The sequence below is a fragment of the Mesoplodon bidens genome, assembly GCF_964165515.1.
Source record: "Mesoplodon bidens genome assembly, chromosome: 4".
Classification (NCBI taxonomy): Eukaryota; Metazoa; Chordata; class Mammalia; order Artiodactyla; family Ziphiidae; genus Mesoplodon; species Mesoplodon bidens.
In genome coordinates, this window is record NC_138160.1 from 142,157,999 (window position 1) to 142,178,241 (window position 20,243).

The window sequence follows — 20,243 nt, forward strand, 5'->3', positions numbered from 1 at the left end:
TTGGGGGACACCTCCAAGTACCAGGCCTGATCTGGGCTGTGGACAGGACCCGGGCATCCTCCCACAGCAGCTGGAGGGCCTCTCTGGCTGGCTGACTGGTTACTACAGAGAGACTTAGAAAATGTTTCAGGTGGTGGATTCAGCGAACAGGACCCACATGTGACTGTAGTTCTCCTGGTATAGGGACCTGACCTGGGGCCTTCCTCCCCTCAGGAAACATTTTCAGGAGGTACAGGTGGTGACTGTGTCCCGCTGAGGGCAGCTGACCCCAAGAGCAACCTCCTCAGGCCTCCCTTGCAGCCCCCCAAGGATTCAGCCATCTGAGGAAGACAGAAACTTTTTGGAGATTGGGACTGACATATATACTCTAATATGCATAAAATAGATAACTAATGAGAACCTGCTGTATAGCACAGGGGACTCCACTTAATGCTCTGTGGTGACCTAAATGGGAAGGAAGTCCAAAAAAGAGGGGATATATGTATACATATAGCTGACTCACTTCGTTGTACAGCAGAAACTAACACAACATTGTAAAGCAACTATACCCCAATAAAAAAAAAAAAATTTTTTTTGGAAGGCCCACATGGGAATGAAGCCCCCAGGGCATCTAACTGGAACGTCCTTCACCTGCCAGGGCCAGGGCCACACCCTCACCCCAGGCAGAACTGGAACCGATTCCAGCAGCTACTTCAGATGACCAAGCATCTCCTGGGGACCCTGTCCATGGTACCTACCCCCTGCACCCCACTGGTTGGCCTGGGATGGTCCCTGCCACTGGAGGGAGGCTTGCAAAGGTTCGGGGGTGGGGAGAGTGTCCAAGAACAGGCCCCCAGTGTAACTGCAGTTGGACATTGGGTGCCCTCTCTCGGCCTCCCTGTCCCCTCTTCAGAAGGGAAAATTTTTTGGACGCACATCATGTAACAGTGCACCGCGCGATCCTGGCCCCAAGAGGGGGACCTAGAAAAATTCTCAGGAGGCACTCCAGACAAGCGGGCACGAGGTGGGAATGCAGCCGAGTCTGGGGTGCCCTACCCCGGTCACCTGCAACGCCTCCAGTCAGTCCTCGCTGGTGGAGGGGACTTCCGTGCGCCAGTCACCCTGCCCATGCAGTTCCCAGATGCCCCTCTCCTTTATACAGCAGAGACAACCTCAGAGGAGCCCGTGTTCAGAAGCAGAGAGTGTCGCATCCCAGAAGACGGCACTGCCGGCCTTATGGAACTCGCCCTTGGGCTCGGCAGTCGGATCCCACTTCAGTGGAGCTCTGGGGACTATATTAAAAAAAAAAAGGCCACCAGGTGGCACCCGACAACCAGCGCGACCTGGACGGACCTGGACCCCTAGACACCACCTCTCCTGGGTCTCAAACAGTGTACCTCGGCTCAGCATCCGGGGTTGGCCTGGTGGGCCCAGGACACCGTCCACGGAACTCCCTGGACAACCGGGGCTGATCTCAGCCTCCAAAGGGGGACTTAGCCATTTTTTAGGAGGCACCCCCAATGACCCGGCCCCACTTGGGACTGTGGCGGGACTGGGGACTGTGACGGGGCTGGGGGCTGTGGCTCAGCCTTCTCCACGAGCCTCCAGGGCCATCTCAGTTCAGCCTCCCCCTCCCAAGAGGGCTTAAAAATATTTGGGGGAAGCACATCTGGTGACCCATCCCCACGTGGGACTTCCCCCAAGCCCTAGACAACCTCGGAGGTGGTCCTTAACCCTCCTGGTCACTGCCTCTCTGCAGAGGAGGAGTTGGAAACATTTTCCAGAAGCGTATGTGATGAACAGGGCCCACCTGTGACTATGGCTAGGCCCAGAACATCTTCCCTGGGGCCTCCCTGGATGGCTAGGACCAGTTGTCTCCTCCAAAGAGAGATTTAGAAAAATGAAGAGGGGGAGAAGCGCATCCACCAACTGGACCACACAGGTGTCTGCAGGTAGAAGCGGGGAGCCCTCTAAGCCCAGGCCAGTGGCCCTCATCCAGAGGGGGACTTGGAAACTCTTTTGAGAGGCACGACGACAACACATGACCACAGTCATGTCTGGGTACCTGCCCCCTTGGCTGACTTCCTGGCTCCGACTAGCTCCCACCAACAAAGGGGGAACTTCTGAAGATGGGACCCTTAAGCAGGACCATATAGCAGCCTCTAGCCACCCCCCTCAGCCTCCATGGCTGGCACAGCTGGTCCAGTGTTCTAAAGGGGACTTATGTTTTTAGGGATTGTCTCCAGTGACCAGGCTTTAAGTGGGTCATTGGGTGCACCTGGGGCACCCTCCCTGGTTGGCCCAGGCACATCCTCAATCCAGGCCCCAGACAGGCCATGGGCATTCCCACCCAGCCTGGGTTGGCCCTAGCCTAGTGAGGAGGACGTAGAGATCTTTTCAGAAGGTGATCTTAAAAGTTGGCACCCAAGCAGGACCACTATGGGCCGGTGTGCCCTGACACAGCCTCTCTGCCAGCCTGGACCTGTGCCCCTGCTCAGGACAGAAAAATGCAATGATCAGGGCACAACGGGATGACAGCCAGGCCACAGTCACACTCACCAGGACACACTGGTCCATCCAGTCCTGTCTATACCACCAGAGGGGACTAGAAATGTTTTTAGTCATGCCACACAAGACCACTGGCATGCTAAGGTCCCCACACAGACTCCCTGACTATCCCGGAGCCTGTCCACACTGGATCAGGACTTAGAAATGTATTAGGGGCATGTTTCTGCCAACAGGCACCCACACTGGATAGTAAGTGGGTTGCCATGCCCTCGGGCCTCCATGTCTGGCCCAGACCAGTCCTCCCCTCCACAAAAGGTCACGTAAACTTTTCAGGAGGGGCTCTCAGTGACCATGACCAAAGAGTGATAGCACCTGAGCCCGTGGCACACACAATGGGCCAGTAGGTCCAGCCCAGGTCATTGCCTCTTTGAATGGGGATGTGGGTGTGTTTTCAGGAGGCACCACCAGGTGCCATGGGTCCGATAGCAGGACCTGTGCAGAACCACAGCCTGGCTCAGGCACCCACCCTGAGTCTTTCTGGCTAGGCTGTGCCTGTGCCCACTGCCAAGGACACCTTAGAGAGGTTTACAGGATGCATCGGTGATTGGGCTCCATGCACAACTGAGGGGAGGACCCAGGGCAACCTCCATGGGTCTCCTTGGATAATGCCCTGGATTTGGATACATTTTCAGAAGGCACATGGATGTCCGGACACGAGATACCACTCCTGGGGCACACTGCCTGGCCCAGCCTGATCCCTTCCACCAGAGGAATATTTACAAGCAGTTTTGGTGGGCACTTCCTATGACAGGACCCGATGCAGGACAGCAGGCAGCCCTGGGGCACACGCCCCAGACTATCCTAGTCAGCTCTGCTGCCTTCCCCTTCTGGAATGAAATTTTTAGAAGTCTGGGGATGGGAGTTCCCTGGTGGTGCAGTGGTTAGGACTTAGCACTTTCACTGCCGTGGCCCCGGGTTCAGTCCCTGGTCAGGAGAACTAAGATCCTGTAAGCCACACAGCATGGGTGATTGGACCCCAGGCAGGATGGCAAATAGACTGGGGTGCCCTCCTTGGGCCTCTCTGGTCTGTCTCTCTAGGGGGAGACATAGAAAACTTTTTTCAAGAGGCACATCTGCCACCTAGACCCCATCTGTGTTCTGCCCGGGGGTTCCAAGTCAGCCCAGGCTCATGCCTGTTCCCCCACCAAGGGGGATGGAGAAATATTTTCTGGAGGCACATCTGAGAATCAGGGGCCTGAGCATCCAAACACTGTTCTCTACACGGCCTACAGGTGGGCTTGACATGCCCTCCCAGCCTCCAGACGCCTTCAAGGGAACCACACAATACTGTATCGACTGGAGGGCAAGTCACTTCCTTTCAACTCTAAACCTCAGGTTTCATCCCAAGGTCTCCTTTCTCTGTAACAGACTCCAGAACACACCAGAACCAGGGTATGCCAAGCTCTCTACCTGTCTCCTGGGAGGCCAGAAGCTCCAGCACACCTGTCCAAGGCCCCACTTTGGGACCTGCCTCTAACTCTTCCTCCACCCCAAGACCTCCCAGATTCCCCACCTTCAGGGCCCCAAGGTAGAGTCTGGGAGGTCCTGGGGTATGTCTGGCTTTCAGGGCCCAGGACAAGCCAGCACAAGCCTGCCCTTAGTGGCTTCTCAAAACAGCTGTGTCAGGGACTTCCCTGGCAGTCCAGTGGTTAGGACTCGGCGCTTTCACTACCGTGGCCCGGGTTCAATCCCTGGTCTGGGAACTAAGATCTCACAAGTCACAGGGCATGGCAAAAAACAAAACAAAACAAAACAAAAAACAGCTGTGTCACAGCCCTAGTGGACAGAGGAGTGAAGCAGGAGTGGAGGACAGAGTGGTAGGTGAGGTGGGGTGTGAACCGTGTAGACTCTGGTGAGAGGATTCAAACCAGCAAGTGGTCTTCCTGCAAGGCCTCGGGTCAAGGGTCAGCTAAGGTTTGCTGACCTTTCTGGGTCATAAATTCCACTGCCTTCAAAATACAAAAATAAAAAACGGGGCCTCCCTGGTGGCGCAGTGGTTGAGAGTCCGCCTGCCGATGCAGGGGACACGGGTTCGTGCCCCGGTCTGGGAGGATCCCATATGCCGCGGAGCGGCTGGGCCCGTGAGCCGTGGCCGCTGGGCCTGCGCGTCCGGAGCCTGTGCTCCGCAACGGGAGAGGCCACAACAGTGAGAGGCCCGCATACCACAAAAAAAAAAAAAAAAAAAAAAAAGAAAAAAATAAAAAATAAAAAAATAAAAAACGCACACTCAGTTACACCTTGACCTGAGTCTTTTCTTGGTAATGGCATTTTAATGGCTTTCCTTGGTGGTAGCAGCAGCAGCAAGAGAAGGGGGAGAGTTTGCCCCGCCCCTGGAGGAGTGGGCTCAGGCTCTGGGGGAATCTTGCCTCCACCAGGTCTAGCCGTCCTCTTCCCACTGGACTGAGGCCAAGAAGGTGCGGATTTCCATGGGCTGTAGCGTGATGGTGGTGGAGAGCAGCCGGGAAGGAGAAGGATAGGGGGTGGGGCCTGGGAAGGTGGAGGGGAGAAGGAGTGAGGGACGTAGACTTCCTTTGCCTTAACACCCCTATGCCACCCCACACCACCCCTGTGCTCCCTTCTGAACACAGACATACCACCTTAAATCCGTCCTCAGGGCCTCACTCGCAGACCCTTCAACTGCTTCCCAGGGCCTAGATACCACCCCCAGATCCCCAAATCCCTCCCCAGTGCCTGGTCACCATCCTCACACCTACAAGTCCCACCCCAAGGACCGTCAAGCCAACGTCTGCCTCTAGAACTAGACACCGACGGAGATTCTCAAATGTTGTTCTTGGACTGCACTCCATTCTCAAACCCTCAAGAACTACCACTAGTTTGCTGGACCCACCTCAGTCCCTTAAACCCCTAACCTAGATCCGAACACCGATCGCCTCAGGCCCTCGAGCTCTATACCTGGACCTGGTCAACATTCCCACACCTCCCACCCGGCCCCCAGCTCCGGGCAGGCCCCCACCCGTGTTTGGTGTCCACTGGAGCCTGGAGGCTTGGGCCCGGAGCTGGCTGGCCGCCAGCGTGGTCTCCCGTAGGTCGGTGATGGTGAAGGCGGAGAACAGGTCCTGCGGGCAGTGGAGGGGCCGGGCTGTGTTGGGACAAAGCTGGGGTTTCCCCTCCCGCCTCTCTCCTGTCTTCTTCCCACCTCTGACCTCCTCACCGTCAAGTCCAAGGTCACCGGAGAGCTCAGGTTGCGGCCCGAGTCCTCCCCTACGGCGAACTGGTGCTCTAAGCGCAGCAGCAGCGTCTCCGGTCCCCAGCGGGCCAATGTTAGTAGATGCACGGAAGGCGGCAGCTCTCGGCGCAGCCCCGAAAACTGCGGGAAAGAGTGGCGCGGGGCTGAGCCAGGAGAGGCGGAACTGAGCGGCGGTCAGGAGGCGGAGACCCGGCGTGGAGGGGCGGGCCTTGGCCGCGGTGAGGGGGCGGGGCTTACCGGGGAGAGGCGGGGCTCACTCAGGACAGAGCCAATGAGGGAACGGGGCGGTGCCAGGTTAGGGGCAGAAAGGATTTGGTCTGAGACTGAGTTAGGGCGGGGAGGAAGAGTGGAGAGACCCGGCTGGAGGGGGTGAGTAGACGAGAGGGCCGGGCCGAGGCTGCCGGGGTGACGGGGCTGAGCTAAGGGGACTGGACTAGCATACGTCCTCCCCAGGACAGGTAGGGGCAGGCGAGGTGGGTCCCAGTTAAGCCTAGGTAAATCCGCCCTCAACCCCGCCCCACCCCCGCAGGCTTCCTTCGGGTCCTCTTTCTGCCGGCCCCACCGCCCCTCACCTGCGTGCGAGGGGCGACCTCGAGGCGGTAGGGGTTGCCGCCACCTCGGGCCAGCACCACCTGCGGGGCCAGGACCTCCTTCTCCGCCTGCAACCGGTGCCCGGCGGCCGCGGTCCGGGCCTTGTCCAGCAGCACGAGGTGGCGCCCTCGCACCCAAAGCCCCGACCCCTCCTCCAGCAACGGCTCCCCTACTCCGCGTGCATCGTCTCTCAGCAGCCTTCTGTGCACCTGCGGGGAGAGTGGCCAGGAGAGGGTGAGGGTCCTTCTAGCCAATTTCTGGGCCAGAAATTGGGTAAAAGCAAGTGGGAATTTCAAGAAAAACTGAAGATTGGGGTGGAACGGATGAGGTCGAAGGTCTGGTAGGGGGTCCCCAGTAGAACTGGGGATCCGACCTAACAAGGGACTAGGACAGAGGGAGGTAAGGATCTAATGGGGGCGTGGATAGGGCAAATCAGGGCCTGGAGGGGAGGCTTGGGTAAGGATTGGATAAAAGCACGGAGTAAATGTCTCACATAGGAATGGAGGGCTCCGCTTAGCGGTGACCACAAACGGAGGGGTGCACCTAGCAACAGAAACTGGCTTCAAGGTCCTGCAGGGGGCCAGGGAGGGAACTGGTGGGAGGACCCTGACTTAGATGGGGCTCGGACCACTCACCATGAGCTCTAAGGAGCCGTCACTCAGGCTACTGCCCCCCTGGGAGCGGTCAGTCAACACAGTCAGCTGCACGTTCCCATCCTGGGGGGCAAGGGGTGAGTGAGGGGCTGCACTGCCGGCCAGCCCTGGCCCCCAGGCAGGCCCCACAAGGATGGTGGAGACTGCTGAGGACAGTTGGGAGATGTTAAGAATGAGAGGTAACCCCTGCTCTGTAAAGGGGTGTCAGGAAGATGTGGGGAGCAGGATGGGGGATGGGTACCGTGATGTAAATGCGACTGTTAACTGGATAGTAGTTTCCCGCCACTGGCTCAGTCTGGTTCAGCTTCCAGGTGAGTCGATAATCCCGCCTGGGGTGGGGTGGGATTTGATCAGGCCTGGGGTCTGGCTCCCCTTCCCCGCTCACCCACTCCTCACTCCCCCTTCACCCTCTCCCTCCCACACTCATTAGGATCAGCAGGTGCCCCCACTGGCCCTGGGCCCCGAAAGACCACAGACCACCCCTCAGTGCCCCCAGTCACCCCACCTCCTCTCCAGGATCTCCCGGCCATTGCTGTCAGTGTAGAAGAGTCCGTCTGTCTCCAGCACAGTGTCAAAGCGACTGATGACCTCCTTCCCCCAGCCATCACTATACCCAATGGGATGGCAAGGTGGTGAGCCTCACTTTAACTCCACTCTGCCCTTCACTCAGCCCCCACTCCCAGCCTCCACCACTCACCCCACAGGTATTGGCCCCACCGTCCACTCCAGCTCCAGGTGCCGCTGTCCTGGGTACAGACGAACCACCTGGGAACACCAGGCTGAGAAGTTCTGGTGCACTTCCTGCACCAAGGCTGTCTGCAGGCACATGGGGGTGAAGGGCAGGTGTAAGCATGCAGCTGAGCAGAGGTAAGCCCTGCAAATGTCCGCCCCTGCTGTGAAGCTCATAAAGGCCTACATCAGGGTCGACCCCACTAATAGCGTGGGAGCCCCACCCACCTCCCCCACCTGCCTAGGTGTGATGCCCACACTTTGTACATCAGTCATAGCCATGTAATTTTTTGAGTTTGGCATACATGCTTGCTGCCCACCATTACCCTATCTCCCCTCCTTAGAACAGGATTCTAGCTTAGCACATGGCTACTGGGAATAGACTGTACTGTTTCACCTTCCCTGAGGTTCTGAGTAGCTGTGTGACCATGTTTGGCCCAGTCAAAGTGGTGTGAACAATGTTCCTTGCCCCTTTCCCTCTTCCACTGGCTCAAATGCAAATGTGATGGCTGGAGCTTGAGCAGCCATCTTGGGCCATGAGGTGGAAGCTGAATGCTAAGGAGGGTAGAGCAATAAGATAGAAGACTAGGGCTTCCCTGGTGGCGCAGTGGTTAAGAATCTGCCTGCCAATTCAGGGGACATGGGTTCGAGCCCTGGTCCAGGAAGATCCCACATGCCACAGAGCAACTAAGCCCGTGTGCCACAACTACTGAGCCTGTGTTCTAGAGCCCACAAGCCACAACTACTGAGCCCGAGTGCCACAACTGCTGAAGCCTGCGCACCTAGAGTCCATGCTCCACAACAAGAGAAGCCGCCGCAGTGAGAAGCCTGCACGCCGTAATGAAGAGTAGCCCCCGCTCCACAACTAGAGAAAAAGCCCACACGCAGCAATGAAGACCCAACGCAGCCAAAAATTTTTAAAAATTAAAAAATTAAAAAAGATAGAAGACTAGATGACTACTGAACCATCCCACCTGCCTGGACTTTCCGTTAGATGGAAAGAAACTTCCATCTTGTTTTAGGCATGGTTAATTTGGGTAACTCTGTTACAGGAAGCAAAACTATATCCTAATACAGTGACCCAGGTATGCAGGTGTTCACCTCAAGGAGAATCATGTCAAATGTGAGGCTTTCCGTTACCTGCCCCATTCCCACCCTAAGAGGAAACATCAACGAGAGGCCCCAGGAAACCCCACAAGCCTGAGCCCCTATTCCCAGCCAGATACACCCTCAAATATCCACCCTAAGTTAGAATCACTGAAGCCCTATCCAAGTGTGAATCTTTAAATGTCCACCCCAGATAAAATCCCCTCCTACCACAGATCCTTGGTGAAATCTGCAAGCAGTTACACCTGGCTCTCCCTATCTGTTGGCCAAATGGGAACACCCCACCCCCAATTTCAAAATCTAAGTATAATCTTGACATTCACAACAGATGTGAATGCCTTTCTACGTGCTTCCATGGCGTGACTGTCACACAACCAGCCATGAATATCAACCCTGTGGGAGGATCCTCAAGTATTCCCCTCGGGTGTTAGCCTTCTTATTTGTTGGAGATGTAAATCCTCCCCCCACTGTACACATGGCACACCACCCTCCACACACACACCCCCACATGCCCCATCCCCAAGTGCCCACTCATCAGTCTTAACCCCTTACCTTCACAAGGTGGGTTTGAGCCCAGTGGCTCACAAGCAGTGGTTCCTGTCGGTTGGGTCTGAAGATGTAGGCACCTGAGACCTGGGAGCTTAGACTGTTGCCTGTACTGGCATTGTACCTGGGGCCAGGGCAGGTGAGAGTCAGGCAAGGGACCCCAGCTCTGCTCACACCTGTTCCCTGACCTGGTGGTCCTCGCTCACCAGTAGAAGGCTTGGCGAACAGGCAGCCGGAGGTTCTGGTCCAGGTTCTCCAACTCCATCAAGAGCCCTGAGTCTGGGTCAAACCTAGCCCGGATGTACTGGGGAGAAAAGGGTGGACAGACATTAATGACCACCGCTTCAGCCAACGGCAGCTTCATCCTTCCTGGGGCTCAGGAGAAAACCCTGGAGTCACCCACCCTTCCCTCCTCTCTCTCTCTCACTCCTCACCTCTGACTCTTTTAGCAAATCTGAACAGCTCCACTTTCTACCTTACCCTCAATCTGACCACTTCTCACCACCTCAATGGCATTGCTGGACTGCAGCCAACCCCTTCCTGATCTCCCACCTTCCATGCTCGCTACCCAGTCTTTTCCCCCCATAACCGCCAAAAGGTGCCTGTAACACCAGAAGTGAGATCACAGCCCATCAGCTCGGGACCCAGGCTGCTTATGCAACTGACAGAGGAACCACAGTGCCAGGACCCACAAGATTTTTAGGGCCCATGGAAAGGTATAAATCTCAATTTATTTTAGGTTCAGAAGAAAACCTGAATGAAATAATAATGAATATATTATATTGAAGTCTGCATGGTTAATATTCATGTTAATATCCATACTATCATGAAATATAGTTTTTAACATATTTTTATGGAAGGAGGGACCCACAAAGGCCAAAGTGCTAGGACCCACAAGAGTCTTAATGCAACCCTGTTTCTCCCGTGGTTCCTTCACAGTAAAAGCCAGAGTCCTCCCCTCAGCCTTCCCTTAAGGCTCACATGATCTGACCTATCACCTCCACCCCAACACCCTGTTTCAGCCACACTGAGTGTTCTTTGAACACCCAACACCCGCCTACTTGAGGGCTTTTGTGTCTGCTGCTCCCTACCTGACTGGATCCCTCTTCCCCCAAATGGCCACACGGCTCCCTCCCCCAAGTCTCTGACATGCCTCACTTAATTTGCAAAACCCTACCTCCATCAGCTCTGACATTTCTGTCAAGTGTCACCCATGATTACATTGGGTCCTCATAACAGCCCCAGGAGAGGACACTGAGGCTCAAAGGAAGACGCTCACTCACTTGAGGACACACAATGGGGCGCTGATGATGCTAGACCATGAACCTAAGACCCACTGACCGAGGGTCCATGTGGCTTACTGCCACATCTCAAATCTGTCACCCAGGAATGAAAGGGGATATGAATAAGGTCTCACCTCATTCTGGATGACCAAGACACGAGACCAGGGCTTCTGGGATCTGGGATGGTGGATGTGGGCCTGGGGGCTTTGACCAGGCACCTGGGTTACTGAGTAGATGCTGAAGCCCAAAGCAGGCACTGAGGCTGAGAAAAGCAGCTCCTGACTGTCTGAGCTGGGAATCATCACCACCTTGGGTAAGGGAGGAAGGAAACCAAGTCAGGAAGCTGTGAGTACACATATAAGGCCACACCACACATACGGGGTGGGGGTGGAAGGTCAAACTTGAGGAGGGGAAAGAGCTCCAGGATAGGGAGAAGAAATTTAGGAGTTGCCCAGAGGCGATGCGAGTGTAAGAAATGCTGAGTTAAAGATTGCAAAGAGGGAATTCCCTGGCAGTCTAGTGGTTAGGACTCAGCGCTTCCACTGCAGGGAGCACATGGGTTCGATCTCTGATTGGGGAACGAAGATCCTGCAAGCTGCATGGCCAAAAAAAAAAGATTGCAAAGATTCATAAGGTGGGAAAAATCCACTAGGAGGGTGGAGCTACTGTGGGAGGTGGGAGAAGGGAGTAAATTCAGGAAGAGATCTTCAACACAGGGGAGGGAGAGAAAGATTCTTGGCGGAGGAAGAGGTTAGTGGGAAGAGGCCTTCCAGGATGAGGGGAATGTTCATAAACAGGAAATTTTTTCACGGGGAGATATTTAAAAGGGTAAGAGGTCTTCCCTGGTGGCGCAGTGGTTAAGAATCCGCCTGCCAGTGCAGGGGACACGGGTTCAAGCCCTGGTCCGGGAAGATCCCACATGCCGCGGAGCAACTAAACCCGTGCACCACAACTACTGAGCCCGCATGCCGCAACTACTGAAGCCCATGCGCCTAGAGCCTGTGCTCTGCAACAAGAGAAACCACCGCAATGAGAAGCCCCCGCACCACAACAAAGAATAGCCCCCGCTCGCCGCAACTGGAGAAAGCCCATGTGCAGCAAAAAAGACCCAACGCAGCCAAAAATAAATAAATAAAATACATTTAAAAAAAGGGGGGGGAAGATACACATGAGAGGGGGTAATGTTCCCAAGGGGGTGTGATATTAAGGGGTTGAGGGGGAAGATATTCAGAGGAAGAGACAGTAATGGGCAGAAGGTATTCATGGAGGGGGAGGTATCCAAGAGAGGGAGGTGTCCATGGAAGGAGAGATCCATGGAGGGAAATAAATCTGGGGGAAGTGTCCATGGGGCGAAGGGAGAAATGCCCATGGCGGGAGGTTTCCAAGGGGTTAGGTATTCATGGGTTGTGGTATTCAGGGAAAAATATTTGTCGAGTGGTCTTACATCGCTGGGCACAACTGTGCCACTGGGGTCCCTCACGAGGAAAACGTGTTTGCTGACAGGCAGCCGCACCATCCAATCCACTTTCCGCCCCAAGGGGTTATAAATGGTCACCTGGAACTGGGGTGGGAGGGTCAGAGCAGGCATGGGTCACAATACGCCTTCTGCAAACCCACCCACCATGTGCAGCAACTTCCCTGGGTGATTCAAACCCCCAAGTGGTGCACTGGTCTCCATCCTGTCGCAGCTTCACTGAGCCCCCAGTGACCTCGCCCCAGAGTGATCAGCAACCCGCTGAGGCCTCCAGAGCCCATCAGCCCAACGGCGCCGCCAGGCGGTTTCGCTGGCTCTCGTCCCACCCACCACCCACGGAATCGGTCCCCCGGCCCCGCCCCTCCCCGTCCAGGCCGGCTCACGCTCTCCGAGGTCTGGGTGAGCGGACAAATGCTGATGTTGAGCTTGCGACAGAACATGAAGTCCTCCTTGGAGCCACTGAGACTCGCCAGCGCATTGCTCAGGAGAACCTGGGGACGCGCGTAAAGTGAAAGGTATGCTCTGGCCCCCATGCGCGTCTCCTCCTCGCCGCCCCGCCCCCAGCCTCGCCCCTGCCTTCTCCGCCCCTCCTATCCCAGGACCCGCCCCTCCTTCCACAAGCCCCGCCCCACGAACCCTTCCAGACACCACTCCGCTGTTTTCGACCACGCCCCGTAATGGCCCCGCCCCTTCTGCTCCAGGGCCTGCCCCTTCCTGTCTCCGCCTCTCCCAGGCTCCGCCCTCGCACCTCGCAGGGCCCCCAGCCTTCTGAAAGTTGGCGAGCGTAGTCATTGGCCACGTGCTGGCGGGAGGTGCCGCTGACCGCATCGTGGTGCTGGAGCACGGCCATGGCCTCATCTGCAGGCAGGTGGTGAGCCAGGTGAGGTCTCCGCAGGGCTCTAGGCCCCCGACCCCAAGGAGACGTGAAAAGTCATGTGCTGGCAGGTTCTTAGGGGCTTAGGGGTTCTTAGGGGCTTTAAGAATGGACTCGAGGGGGCAGTGGAGGTCTGGAGTCCAGCTTCAGCCTCGCCCCCGTCCCCTCACCCGCTGGACACCTACTGAGGGGTGCACTGTCTCCAGAACCATAGGGTCCCACGTTGGCTGCCGGACCCGCCAGCGCCTCCAGCTGGTTGCACACCTGTAGAGCAGGGGGTATGTTGGGGCACCAGGCCTGTCAGGACCCCTGAGCCACCCCCTTGAGCCTGGCACCCACCTACCTGCAGGAAGTTGTAGCTGAGGCGCTCATAGCGTTTGAGGGCAGGCCGGCTGGAAAAGTAACCGGTCCAGAACATGTGGGGGCCGTCGGCGTAGGGGAAGAAGTCATCCTCTTTCAGCGACCTGCAACGGCAGCGGCATTGAGGGCAGGGTCATGACCCACAGGGCATGCCACCCATCCCCAGGCTCCCCAGTCCCCCCAAATACCAGGTGAGGTTGGCCTTGTTCAGCTGCCAGAGATAACAGGCTGGAGTGGAGTAGAGAACATTGACGCGGCTCCCGTTGGCCTGTTGCTGCGGGGAGGTGTCAGTGTGTGAGCCCTCAGGAGCCCGGGGAGGGGGGAGCCCACAAGTGTGCACATACCTACTCACACACACACGTGCACACATTCATGCATCCAGTCGGTTCAGATTCTCTTAATACACAGTTTGAGTGCAAACCAATGGCCAAGTGTGAAAATGAATGTTGGCCAAAGCTAAATATTACCAGCCTGGAAAGAATTTCAGGGATGCAAGAATAAACCTGAGATTTTACTAAACTTTAAATAATTCAAATTTTATTATTTAAGACTTTCATGGAAAAACTAAATATGACATTATAGGACAGGAATAATAATTCCTCAGCACTGTAAGGTTATTGCCAGATGACACAACTGTTACAATGAATGGAGGCTCACTTTCAACTGAGGGAGGTGGAGGAACAAGAAGGTGACCTCCGTGAGTTAAAGGATGTTTGTTCTGCTCGAGTTGTGTCCCCAGTGCCTCGTACACAGTAGGTGCTCAATAAACACTTGAATGACCTAGAGAATATTATACTTAGTGAAGTCAGAGAAAGACAGATACTATATGATATCATTTATATGTGGAATCTAAAAAATAATACAAATGAATCTATATACAAAACAGAAACAGACTCACGGACATAGAAAACAAACTTATGGTTACCTAAGGGGAAAGGGAGGGGGGGAGGGATAAATTAGGAGTATAGGATTGACAGATATAATCTACTATACATAAAGTAGATAAGCAACAAGGATTTACTGTATAACACAGGGAATTATATTCGACATCTTATAATAACCTATAATAGAAAATAACCTGAAAAAATATATAACTGAATCACTTTGCTGTACACCTGAAACTAATACAATATTTGTAATACAATACAATATTGTAAATCAACTATACTTTAATTTAAAAAATAAACAAAACAAACTTGAGTGAATGAAGAGAAATGCATAGGACTACATGCCTTTATGTGCAAACACACATCTACACCCCTGAACACACACTCATGTACAGATTTACATACACACACACTGTGTTCACTGAGCAAACAATCACTTGATTCTGCAGCATGCTCAGGATTGTGGACACAATTTACAACCAGAGACTAGCCCTGCTCTCACAGTATTCACAGCCAAGTGCAGAGGAAAGAAACTGAACAGACAGTCAGTTGGTTACATTCAGCCTAGATGTATCATCACAGGTATTTGTGGGGACTCCTGTGAGCACAGAGGAAAAAGCAAGAGCTCGGCTGGGGCCTGGTGAAGGCTTCCTGGAGAAGAAGACGTTGCAGCTGGTGTCTTAAGCAGCAGAAGATTTTCAGCCCCAAATAATAATAATAAACAACCATAATACTTATTATTTACCTGGCACTGGTCTACCGGTCTATGCAAATGAACTCATTAAACTTTCATCAATAGCCCTGTCAGCTGGGAACCACCATTATGCCCATTTCCTAGATAAGAAAATGGAGGCACTGACTGCTTAAGAACATTCCTCAAGGTCACAGAGCCAGTAAGTGGCAAAACCCGGATTTGAACCAAGGAACTCCATTTCCAGTAAGATGGAGTGTGTGAAGGAGCAGGCAGGAGAAAAACCAAAAGAGTGTGATCTTCTGGCAGCCCAGGAACAGGGTATTTGCAGGAGGAAGTAGTCAAGGTGTTGAAGCCTCCTCAGGGACCAGGGGCTTGGGGAGGAGTGGGAAATGTCTTCTGGAAGGCCCTTGGTGACGTTATTGAGAGCTGTTTTTGGTGAAACAGTGGTGCAGGGAGCGCGTGGAAGGTGAGGACATTAAAGACTGTGCCAGGGCTTCCCTGGTGGCACAGTGGTTAAGAATCTGCTTGCCAATGCAGGGGACACAGGTTCGATCCCTGGTCCGGGAAGATCCCACATGCCACGGAGTAGCTAAGCCCGTGCGCCACAACTACTGAGCCTGAGCTCTAGAGCCTGCAAGCCACAATTACTGAGCCCATGTGCCACAACTACTGAAGCCTGCGCACCTAGAGCCCGTGCTCCGCAACAAGAGAAGCCACGACAGTGAGAAGCCCGCGCACCACAACAAGGAGTAGCCCCCTCTCGCCGCAACTAGAGAAAGCCCGCGCACAGCAACAAAGATCCAACATAGCCAAAAATAAAGAAATAAATAAATTTTTTAAAAAAATAAAAATAAAAAAGACTGTGCCAGTAGACAACTCTGGGGATGAAATGATGGGGGAGGGGAGACGAGGTTCTGTGCTGATGGGAGAGTGAATACCTGCCCACACAGCCACAGACCATTTACAGAGGCCACATCAATACATCCACGGTAGACAGAATAATGGCCACCAAAAGATGTCCATGTCCTAATCCCCAGAACCTGTGACTGTGTTAGGTTACATGGCAAAAGGAAATTAAGACTGCAGAATTAAGGCTGTTAATCAGCTGACCTTAAACTAGAGAGATTATCCTGGATTATCTAGTGGGCCCAATGTAATCACAAGGGTCTCTAAAAGTTGAAGAGGGAGGAGAAAGAAGTGAGAGTGAGAAAAAGAGATGTAGCACCAGAGGCAGGGTCAGAGAGCTGCTATGTTGCTGGCTTTGAAGATGGAGGAGGGGGCCATGAGCCAAGGAATGTGGGCAGCCTCTAGAAGCTGGACAAGGCAAGGAGACTTTTCCCTAGAGCTTTCAGAAGGAACGCAGCTCTGCTGACATCTTGATTTTAGCCCAGTGAGACCCATGTCAGACTTGTGACCTACAGAACTGTAAGATAACATGATTTCTGTTGTTTTAAGCCACTGAGTTTGTGGTAATTTGTTAAAGCAGCCATATAAAACTAAGATAGCACCCATAGATAATGTACGTGACCCAAGGCCCAGGGATACAAGCACAGGTGCCCACGGGGTAGGCACACTCACCTGGGCATTGACCAGCTGGATGAGCTTGTCAAGGTTCTTGAACCACATGTTGGCATTCTCATATTGGAAGTCTGAGCCCATGGTCATCACAGTGTGGTTGGTGCGGTAGTGCTGGCCCTGTAGGTGGGATGAGGGGTGTCCTCAGGCCAGGGTGTCCTGGGCCACCCCTGTGGACAGCTGTGTCTCGATATATATGTGGTCAAGAATGTGGGTGCACAGAGGCATGGGGAGCAGGGGTGGAAGTGTGTCACGTGGGAGCAGAGGGACATACAGAAAAATAGCCACAAGCTGTTGAGTAATTCTCTTGGGCTCACTACCCAGACATGGGTACTGAGGCACTGTACCATGCTGTCTCATGATCATGGTGGAGGTGTGCAGTGGTGAAGGGGTCTGCATTTCTAGTCAGGAATACACACAAATCCAGGAGGAGGGCATAGTGATGGTGAACGGAATACTACCTTCCTCCGAGGATGGTGAGGAGGTGCTAGGGATTGCCTGGGCCGGTGGAAGGGCCCCGTGCATGTACACCAGAGGCACAGGTTCTGGGTGCCAGGTTACCTGGGCAGTGGCCAACTGCAGGAAGTAATGGACCAGGTCCTTGGCGTTGTACTCAGGGCTGAGTGGGTCCTCCACAAAGGGCCTGTCGGCACACAGCGTGTCCCAGCACAGACCATCCGGTGGGTTGTAAATGTTGGGGAGCACACCTGTGGGCCGCACCAGGCTCAGGGGTGGCCCCACCCCCTAGACCTGCCAGGCCCCACAGGGGACGGACTTCAGAATTTGCGGGGCCCAGTGCAAAGTGCAAATGCTGGGCCCTTGTTCCTAAATTATTAAGAATTTCAAGACAATGACAGCTGGCTATAGAACCAAGCCCAGGGCCCTTCTGAGCGTGGGGGCGGCCCTCTCCCCACCCCACCCCCTTACTGGTGAAGAGGTCCGCGGCGGGGGGCTTCAGGCTGGCGCTGGCCCGCCACACCTGCTCCATTTCCATCTTCTCCTTCCGCGCGCTCTTGTCTTGATAATCCAGGCGTCCGAAGAAGAAGCCATCAAAACCCATCTGGAGGTGGGGCAGGATGAGGAGCGGGATGGGAGGGCCGGAGAGGGCAGGATAAATAAGGGCCTATAGCCCTCTCCTCACCAGCCGCCACCCCTTCAGAGCGCGGATAGAAAAACCAGGTCTAAAACCAGGGAGGCCCTCCAGTTCATTTTGAACTTGGGGAGGGTCGGAAGTCCTGCGGGAGCGCCGGGAGGGAGCTGGTCCAACGCTAGAACCCACCTCCACCTTCCGCAGCCTAAGCACGAGAAGGAGGCGGGGTCATGGCACAGGTAATGAAACCGGCTGCAATCGCCTGCCACCCCACTGGGGGAGGAGCCAGGATCAGAGCAGACGGGGTGGGGTCGGGGAGTGGGGGAGGAGCCAGCTGGACAGGAGGGTGCGAGGGGTGGGGGGGTGAGCCTAGGCTGGGGCAGAGCAGGGTCAAGGCCAGAGCAGAAAAGAAATGGGATTCACAGGTCACCCAAGAGGCAGGGTCTCAAGGGGCCAGAGGGCCAGGGGCAGGGCCTGGTCCGAGTGAACTTTCAGGGAAGGGAGGGGCTTGAGTGACCGGGGGAGGAGTCAGAGGGAATGAAGGGGCTGGCCCAAGAGGCCAGGAAAAGACCTGCGCGAACAGCGAGGCCTGCTCCCTAGAGTGGCCGAAGGGGTCGATGTGCCAGGCCACACGGGGGCGCCCGTCGCTGCCAAACGTGTCCTCCAGGAAGCGCAGCCCGAGTGTCATCTGGTCGATGATGGCTCCGTAGTGGGTGGCCGCCTCATCGTTCATCACCCAGCCACCATTGGCAAACTCTAGGCGTCCTGTGCCGGGAGGGGCAAAGTCCAAGTCAGCTGTCAGGGACAGGAGTGGGGCCGGGGTTGGTGATGCCAGGGACGAGAAGACCTGCCTGCATGCCCAGGCCTGAGAGGCGAAGAGGGGTCACCCCCAGGCCAGTGTAGAGAGATACTGAACAGAAGGCCTCCTGGCATGGCAGGCTTTCCAGAGGACTCACTGGAGGTGGGGCCTTACAGGACGCACAGGAGTTCTCCAAATACAGAGAAATTCCAGGCAGGTGCAGCCACATACAGGCAGCACTTGGTATGATAAAAATCTCAGAAGCCAGAGTAGTAGAAACAGAAGCTGGGCTGGTTTCCTCTTTTCACTTCCTTAGGGCAGGCTCACCCTGGCGCACCAGGTCCCGCACGATTTCCTGTGTTGCATTTGTCTGCTGTCGCCACCAACGGGAGAAAAAAGCAATTTCCACATAGATGAAGCGGCGGGTGGGCTCCGCCAGCAGGGAAGAGATGACCGAGTCTAGGATGTACTGCACGCCCGCGTGCTGGACATCATTCTGGACTGTGGGAATAGGGGTCAGGCAGTCAGGGACCAGCAAGCCAAGGGGCATATTCCTAGACACAGGAGCCCAAGCTGGGCATTGCCCCCACCCTAATGTCCAGGGCTGAAAAAGAATTCGAGGGGCTCCGAGGGGCCATGGGAGTCCTAGGGGTCAGTCCCCACCCTCTACTCACTGCCGTAGAAGTACTGGTCCACTGTCTTGAGCCAGCCCACGTCATCATGTGTGTGGGCCACCAGGTGCACATTCAGCATGTCCGGCTCCACCTTGGGGCATGTCTGCACAGGGACCCCAAACACAAACACACATACCCTGTCAGTAACCCCAAGGTTAAGAGGCAGGCTGCAGTGGGGCGTTGGAGAGGACATAAGGTGAGCCTTGATTTAGAGGCAAGTGACTCAGGTGGGGCCAGGCCCTCCCAGGGAGGACACACATAGTTGTGTCACAGATGCAACTCCCACCTGACACAACTTCTCAGAGAACCTCTCATTCACACCCTGGGGAAATAATAGTAGTAGCTAATGTTTATTAAGCATTTGCAAATACCAAGCAGTCAGCCTGCGGGGTGGGGGAGGTATTAGCTCCAGTTTTCAGATGAGAACACTGAGGATCAGAGAGGTGAAGTGACTTGGCCAAGATCACGCAGCCAGGAAGTGGAGGAGCCAAGCTAGAACTTCAGGCAGCTGACTCCCAGCTCTCCACCAGTCCTCGCCACACATACAGCCGCTCACGTCCAGCCACACAGGTAAATGCATGCAAAGTCCAAAAGCAAGGGAAGCAGACCCAGACAGCCCCATTCTCAGACACGCACAGCCAGACTTCTCAATGACACAAAGCATGCACGCAGACCACACTGTCATATTAGCAACCATTCACTAGGCGCCCACAAAACAGACCCACCCACACCTCCGGACCCTACTGGAGGCTTCACTCTGGCTCTTGTACATTTCCGCTCGCTGGCCGCGCTCACCTGGTATCCCGCGGCCCAAGCGCTGGGAGCCGCCAGCAACAACAAAAAGAGAAAGGAGAGAGGCGGGAGCGGTGGCCACAGCGCCCAGGAGCTCGTCCGGGACCCCCCCGCGCCCCGGCCGCCGCCAGCGCGGACCCCCGAAGACTGCGCGTCAGCGTCCATGGCTCTTACGCCGCCGCCGCCGCCGCCGCCGCCGCCGCCGCCGCCGCCGCCGCCGCCGCCGCCGCCGCCGCCGCCGCCGCCGCCTCCCGGGGGTTCCCGGGCCTGGCTGGGGCCGGGTAAACGCCCCGCCTCCAGAACCCAGCTTGGCCAATGGGCACCGGGGGGCGGGGCTAGGGAGTGGCCCGCCGCGTCACG

The 20,243-nt window shown here is 55.4% G+C and overlaps 1 protein-coding gene across 2 annotated transcripts; it reads right to left on the minus strand.

Annotated features, from left to right (window-relative positions):
• Nucleotides 1–4,778: 4,778 nt before the first annotated feature.
• Nucleotides 4,779–20,099, minus strand: MAN2B1 (mannosidase alpha class 2B member 1). 2 transcript variants are annotated; one of them, XM_081233320.1, is made up of 24 exons: nucleotides 19,887–20,099; nucleotides 19,092–19,194; nucleotides 18,745–18,918; nucleotides 18,190–18,383; nucleotides 17,456–17,588; nucleotides 17,090–17,235; nucleotides 16,532–16,648; nucleotides 13,561–13,646; nucleotides 13,356–13,476; nucleotides 13,198–13,276; nucleotides 12,887–12,996; nucleotides 12,522–12,629; nucleotides 12,109–12,225; nucleotides 10,799–10,972; nucleotides 9,588–9,685; nucleotides 9,388–9,505; nucleotides 7,697–7,815; nucleotides 7,505–7,606; nucleotides 7,241–7,328; nucleotides 6,982–7,062; nucleotides 6,328–6,555; nucleotides 5,720–5,875; nucleotides 5,522–5,624; nucleotides 4,779–5,034 (listed from the first exon to the last, which is right to left on the minus strand). In XM_081233320.1, exons 1-24 carry the CDS (start codon nucleotides 20,046–20,048, stop codon nucleotides 4,925–4,927), a joined length of 3,027 nt encoding a protein of 1,008 aa, XP_081089446.1. In that variant the 5' UTR covers nucleotides 20,049–20,099; the 3' UTR covers nucleotides 4,779–4,924. The 2 variants fall into 2 exon arrangements, with proteins under 2 accessions (XP_081089446.1, XP_081089445.1); XM_081233319.1 differs by having other exon boundaries at nucleotides 13,183–13,276.
• Between the last annotated feature and the right edge of the window lie 144 nt (nucleotides 20,100–20,243).

Bases quoted from the DNA above. Each gene is read 5' to 3' on its own strand.
- MAN2B1 (XM_081233319.1), bottom strand. From the start codon at position 20,048: ATGGACGCTGACGCGCAGTCTTCGGGGGTCCGCGCTGGCGGCGGCCGG. The intron at 18,384-18,744 runs GTGAGCCTGCCC...CTCCCGGCACAG, and splicing joins GCGGGACCTGGTGCGCCAGG to GACGCCTAGAGTTTGCCAAT. The intron at 12,630-12,886 runs GTGCGAGGGCGG...GCGCGTCCCCAG, and splicing joins AAGGCTGGGGGCCCTGCGAG to GTTCTCCTGAGCAATGCGCT.